Source organism: Myotis brandtii, unplaced genomic scaffold (assembly GCF_000412655.1).
Source record: "Myotis brandtii unplaced genomic scaffold, ASM41265v1 scaffold244, whole genome shotgun sequence".
NCBI lineage: Eukaryota > Metazoa > Chordata > Mammalia > Chiroptera > Vespertilionidae > Myotis > Myotis brandtii.
This window is the reverse complement of record NW_005359225.1, coordinates 43732-50228: the sequence shown is the minus strand read 5'-3', so window position 1 is coordinate 50228 and position 6497 is coordinate 43732. Positions and strand designations below refer to the sequence as shown.

Sequence of the window (6497 nt, the reverse complement as noted above, 5' to 3'; positions counted from 1 at the left end):
ACTGCCCTCCCCTCCTGGCCTGATTGCCCCTAACCGCTTCTGCTTCAGCCCCGCCACCATTGCTTTGTCAGGAAGGACGTCCGGAAAGTCTCCTGGTCTAATTAGCATATTACCCTTTTATTAGTATAGATGCCTAATATGTGTTGGCTCTGTCCTAGAGGCTGGGACATTCAAAGATGAAGCTGTAGTCTAATGAGTGACACAACTATGTATAAGTAATGTGGTGGATAAAAGGTATGGGCAAAGTGTTTCTACCAGGCAATTAACCCAAGACATGATCTTCAGCAAGACCAAAAACAGAGGTGACTGAAGGCAAGTGCAATGATTCAAGCAAAAGATTATTAGGGTCTGAACCAGGGTAGTAGCAGTGGGACAGAGAGGAGAGTTCAGAGATGAGAAATAGGAAGCAGAACAGTAAGACTTGATGGGAAGTAAAAGAGAAAGACTTGAAGATGATTCGCAGGCTTCTGCTAGAATACACAGGTGGACAGTGGTGCCATCACTGAAGTAGGACACAGAACAGAAGGTCTGGGCAGGCAGTGGGGACATGAGGGTCTATTTGCTGTCTGAGGTACTTAGCCAGAAACCTGACACATGAATTCAAGAGAATTCTGGTCTATAGACAACCATGTGGGAGTTAACAGAATAGAGAAGATACCTAAAGCTACAGACATGGAAAAGATTAACCAGGGGAAATTATGCAAAGTAAGAAAGGTTTTTTACAATTAACTTGAAATACCTTTTTCAGGAAAATCCTCTGGATGTGATTTCATATATGCAAACATATCATGGTCCTTTACAGCATACATATAGTCTTGACGTTTTAAAAGATAATATCCAACAAAAAAAAAGGAAGTAACATATAGAAGCTGGCGATGCAAACCTGAAAATCAAATCCCAAAGAAAACAAAAATCAGTCAGTCAATATAATGTAAGATTATATTCTTACATTTCAGATTTATAATTTGTTTATCTTCTAAAATTTTTTTAAAGGACTTTCTATATGGCTATTCTGAACAAACAGCCTTGATCTTGAGATGTCTTCTTAAAGCAATTTGACAACTATAAAAGACAACATTAAGTCTACAAACATCATTACCAATAGAACCAAGATTTTTAAAAATAAGGTTTTATTAATTTCTTCATGGAAAAAAGTGTGTAAGTACCAAATCCCAAATGCTAGACTGAGAAAAGAAAAAAATATTTTCTTCTTTGATAAGTTAACTTTAGACCTAAACTAATCTATATTCCAGAATATGTTCAGGATATGATGTTCTGAGGGAAGGTCATCCACAAATGGTCTAAAAGCAATTTTGTTGGTCTTTATATACTGATTTATATTTGCATAATTAGTAGTTACTAAAACAACAGGCTAACTACAAATATATCTCAATTCTCTTTTGTACCATCTAAATTTCCTCCTATTTGCATGTATTATCTATTCAAAAACTATATTTAAAAAAAAAGATTAAATATTTAAAAAATCACTCTATTATAATGAGACTAGAGAGGATCAAATCACATGCCCTAGAGAAAAATTTAGTTTGAAGGGGAGATCCAAGGGTATGAACTTTATATATGAAATGTTTTTTTGCAAAAGGCTAACTGTAGGTTTGATTTTCTAGCTAAGCCCCAGATTTCTATCCCCAGTCCTCCACTTCTTATCCCACACACCTTCCTTTGGAGAACTCGTTTATTACTATACTTTTATCTACTATCCATGTGCTGGTGACCCACAAGTACATCCAACTCAGACACTCATATTGAAATACATCCAAGTATGTTCATTTGAATATCCCCAAATGAACTCATTTCCTTCCTATTCACACATCTTTCTCCTAATTCCAAGAATAAGACCTTTTACCCATGAATCTAAGTCCTGGGTAATAAACACAGTAATCATCCTTTATTTCTACCCTCTTCCCCATATCCAGCCACTGAGTGCTGTTAATTCTACCTTGTAAGTATTTCCTCACTTATCTCTCACTTGCACTAACTGGTCTCCCCTTCACCTAATTTTTCACTCCATAATGATCCCAGCTTTTATCCTGTCACTAGAGGAATTTTTACTGAAATATAAACCTAGCTTGTTGGTCCCTTCTCCTTCAATTACGGTCAACAGGAGTCCAAATTCTTGCATATGACCTCTGAAGCCCTTCATGAGCCAACTCTCTCACCTTCATCTTCTGGCACTCCCTGAGAGGCAGTGTGCTCCAGCAGCACTGAACTGCTTTTTGCTTTTTTTAAAAAATATATTTTTATTGATTTCATAGAAGAAAGGAAAGGAGAGGGAGAGGGAGAGGGAGAAAGAGATAAAAATATCGATGAAAGAGAATCATTGATCGGCTGCCTCCTGCATGCCCTCTATTGGGGGTCGAGCCCACAAGCTGGGTATGTGCCCTTGACCAGATTCGAACCCGGGACCCTTGAGTCCGCAGGCTGATGCTTTATCCACTGAGCCAAACCAGGTAGGACTGAACTGCTTTTAACTCCTCACAAAAACTAGGCTTCTTCATGCTTCTACATACCACACACTGATTATTTCTCTGCCCAGAAACCCTCTGATCCTTCAAAGGCTCAACTCAGACATCACTTCAGCTAAGAAGTCTTCCCAGAACTTTCCTGAATTTAAAAGGGTGAGCTCATCTCTATTAATATGTAAACTGCTATAGTAATTATTTCTTTCTCTACTACCAGGCAACACCACTGTTTCATTCATTTTTGTATACCAGCACATAGATAGCAGTTAATATTTAATTAAGTGAATGAATGACCTTGGGCCAGTCAATTTATTAACTCTAAAACAAAGATAATACCTATCCTATCTTTCTCACAGCAGTAGTATATAAACAAACAAAAAAATGCATATAAAATATTTTTGAAAAATGTGTAAAACAACAAAAATGTAAAATATTACTATGTCCTGGGACTGGATAGGGCCCAGGCTCTTTTGCGTTCTCCCTTGCCCCAAACAGCCACTCTTCTCCCAAATTGGGCCACTTGCAGCACAGCAAACCAAAGGGTGCTGGCTGGGTTGTCCCATGTGCCACTGGACTACAAAGATCGACTTTCTGTGCTTACCCATATCTCTCACAGCAAGACTTCATAAATATGTTAGACGTTGTCAGTGTCCCAGCCCTAAAGGCAGGCTTAGCCTCTTCCCAAGTCCCCATTTCCCTAACCCAGTGGTTCTCAACCTCCTGGCCCTTTAAATACAGTTCCTCATGTTGTGACCCAACCATAAAATTATTTTTGTTGCTACTTCATAACTGTAATGTTGCTACTGTTATGAATCGTAATGTAAATATCTGATATGCAGGATGGTCTTAGGTGACCCGTGAATGGATCATTCGACCGCCAAAGGGGTCTCGACCCACAGGTTGAGAACCGCTGCCCTAACCTCTCTTCTCTCTCAGTGGTGTCTCCCTCTTACCACATAAACCACCCCTCCACAATCATTTTCCCATTTCCTTTACTCAGTTAATCTAAACTTGGAGCCATGGTGCTCTTTGCAGAACACCGTAAATTACCGATCAACTAGAAATCAATAAATATTTAATTTTGTGGACTACACATAGATACCAACTAACTGTAAATTTAGGGCAGGTAAGTGGTAGCCAGTAACAAGGTTTTAAAAACAAATGATAGGAGAAAAGTTTAAGAAAAAATTCTATATAATGTTTTCTGTTAACTTGAAAAAGATCTGCACAATTTGATTTCATTGATAGAATATTCCAATACTACCTACAGAATGCCAGGTCCTCTCCAGGGCTATACTTTGAAAATCCTTTCCCACTCCTCCAGCTCTGTCACACCTGTTCCCTATATGCATAAACTTGTACCACAATTTGTCTTTTTAATGGATATGCTCATCTGGTTTGTGAATATTTGGGGGGTTGAGACCATGTTTTATATTTCCTTGCAATCTACACAGACATATTTATCCAATAAATACTTATTGAGCACTACTATATGCCAGACATTGATCTAGACCAGGGGTGGGCAAACTTTTTGACTCGAGGGCCACAATGGGTTCTTAAACTGGACCGGAGGGCCGGAACAAAAGCATGGATGGAGTGTTTGTGTGAACTAATATAAATTCAAAGTAAACATCATTACATAAAAGAGTACGGTCTTTTTTTTTTTTAGTTTTATTCATTTCAAACGGGCCGTAGTTTGCCCACGGCTGATCTAGACACATTATGAATTCAATAAATGCTAATTATACCATTTCAATAAAGTCAAGACCTAAATTTTCCAAAGCAACCTAGGGAAACCCAGGGAACTCAGGAACTCTGACCCCTAGCTCTGGGCTAAGTGCTTTATATACATCATCTCATCTAGTTCTCACAGCCACACAAAGAGGTAGACATTCACCTTACTTCATAGATGAGGAAACTAAAGCTCATAGCGATAAGTTGCTTCCCTAGAATCAAAGAATCAAATAACTGGTAAAGTGGAGGTGGTGTCAAACCCAAGTCATAACCACTAAGCTCTTCTGTCTTCCAGAAAAGACACAAAACCTAGTTTGATAAGGCGAGATTAAGTGGTATATACTTCACATTTCAGCCACTCTGTACTTGCTCTGGAACAGTTCCCCTCTGATCTGTACCTCCTATATGCTCATCCACTTTCATCAAAACAGGTAACGGTCTCACCTAGACCCATTTGTCCACCAGACTAAAAGCTCCTCAGGGTCAGGGATGGAATTCCTCACCCCACATACCCTGTAAGTCAGCGGTCGCCAACCGGTGGTCCGCGGGAGGTCCGAAAGGTTGGCGACCGCTGCTGCATGTAACACTGCCTGGCAAAGAGAAAGAGCTCTGTAAATGTTAAACAAACATACCGTAAACTGTCTGCATAACAACTGCTAAGGACAGGGAACTCTGTCCAGCACCTTTTGTGGGCCAGGCATGTTACCTATCTCACTTAATTGTCACAAGAAATATGCAAAGATCAATTACTCCCGTTTTATAGATGAGGAAACTTTGGCTCTGGACTGCCTAAGTAACTTGCCCAAGGTGACCCAGTTGGGAAGCAGTGGAGGAAGGCCATTTAGTTCCAAAGTGGCGCTCTTTCTCTTACATGGAGAGTAAGACTTGGTACATGAGGAGTGGTAAAGAGAAGGGAGAAAACCTCATTCCTCCATAGGCAGAAATGGCCAAAGATCACTCCTTTCTGCAGAGTAGGGTCATGTCCAAGGGAGAAGGGACTCCAATACTATTTGAGCAATGGAAATGCTGAGGTTTGGTGGGCTGGAAGCTGACCTCCAGGCATGACATACAGCTGGCAGAAGGCAAAAGAGGCCCCAGTGAGGTGATTCCTGGTTGCTGGAATCACTGCAGGATTAGCTTTCTTCCTAACTGGGCTCCTTGGCTCCACTCAGTATTGCTTCACATTGTTGACAGAATTGACACAGGTCTGATCATTGCATCTCTGCCCGCCTCTCCCAACTCCCCCAGCCATCAAAAGCTAAAAAGGTTCCCGCCTGCCTAGGGAATGGCCACGGGGTACCCACTAGCCTTACTGCCCTCGCCTGCACACTCACTCACTCATCAAACCACCTGCCGACCACAGGCCCTTGCCTTCAGTTATTCCTACCAGCCCCATAGGTCTGGGAGGCTGTTAAGTCATAGCTAAGTTCAAAACCTCCCAGTTTCCCTGCACGTTTCCCTGTGGAGATCCACAGCCCTCGGCACACCTACTGTGTGGGCTGTTAATGGCTCTGACAGGGCGCCGCTGATACACTAGGACAGTGGTTCTCAACCTTGGCTGCACATTTGAATCACCTGGGAATCTTTTTAAAATCCTGATTTCTGGGCCTCATCCTCGGGAAATTCTGTTTCTTTGTTATGGGGTGGGGCCACAACATTAGTAACAAAGAAACAGAATTTCCGGAGGATGAGGCCCAGAAATCGGGATTTAAAAAAGATTCCCAGGTGATTCTCATGTGCAGCCAAGGTTGAGAACCACTGCACTGGGAGAAAACACAGCCCGGCGGCTTGGAGCCTCCTGCTCAGAGCGGGGCCTCTACACGAGCAGCATCCGCGGTGTCCGGTAGTTTACGATCCGGCCTCCTCCCAGACCGAATGAGTCAGAATGCACATTTTAACCAGATCCTAGGTTAGTAGTAGCACGCTACCGTGTGAGAGCACTATTTTCAAATACAGACTCTGAGGTCCAAAAACAGGCTCTGCTACTTATTGGCCGTATGACCTTGGGCAAGCTGCTTGACCCCCGCGGAGGCTGCTTTCTCGCTGTGGATAATGTCCCCCCGTGAGGTGCTTTGAGGATCAAACGCCATAATGTAGCTAAGTGTCCGTAGTCCATGCAGCCTGGAGTGAACGCTCATTTTGCACACACCACAGCGCGACACGAAAGGGGGGCGGGCAGTCCACCGCCTGGCCCTTCGCAGCCTCACTGTGGGGTCGTGACTTTCACTGCACCCCGTTTCCTAGAGCCACACGCCCCCCTGGCCCTGCCCACTTCAGAAAGGC

The 6497-nt window shown here is 42.4% G+C and overlaps 1 protein-coding gene across 1 annotated transcript in view; it reads right to left on the bottom strand.

Moving 5' to 3' along the window:
- The window catches only part of NDUFC2 (NADH dehydrogenase (ubiquinone) 1, subcomplex unknown, 2, 14.5kDa), an 8656-nt gene that overhangs the window by 1692 nt on the left and 467 nt on the right, over window positions 1–6497 (bottom strand). Inside the window, exon 2 of the mRNA XM_005867020.2 lies at window positions 740–883. Within this exon, the coding sequence (XP_005867082.1) occupies window positions 740–883 (144 nt within the window). The remainder of the gene's footprint in view (window positions 1–739; window positions 884–6497) is intronic.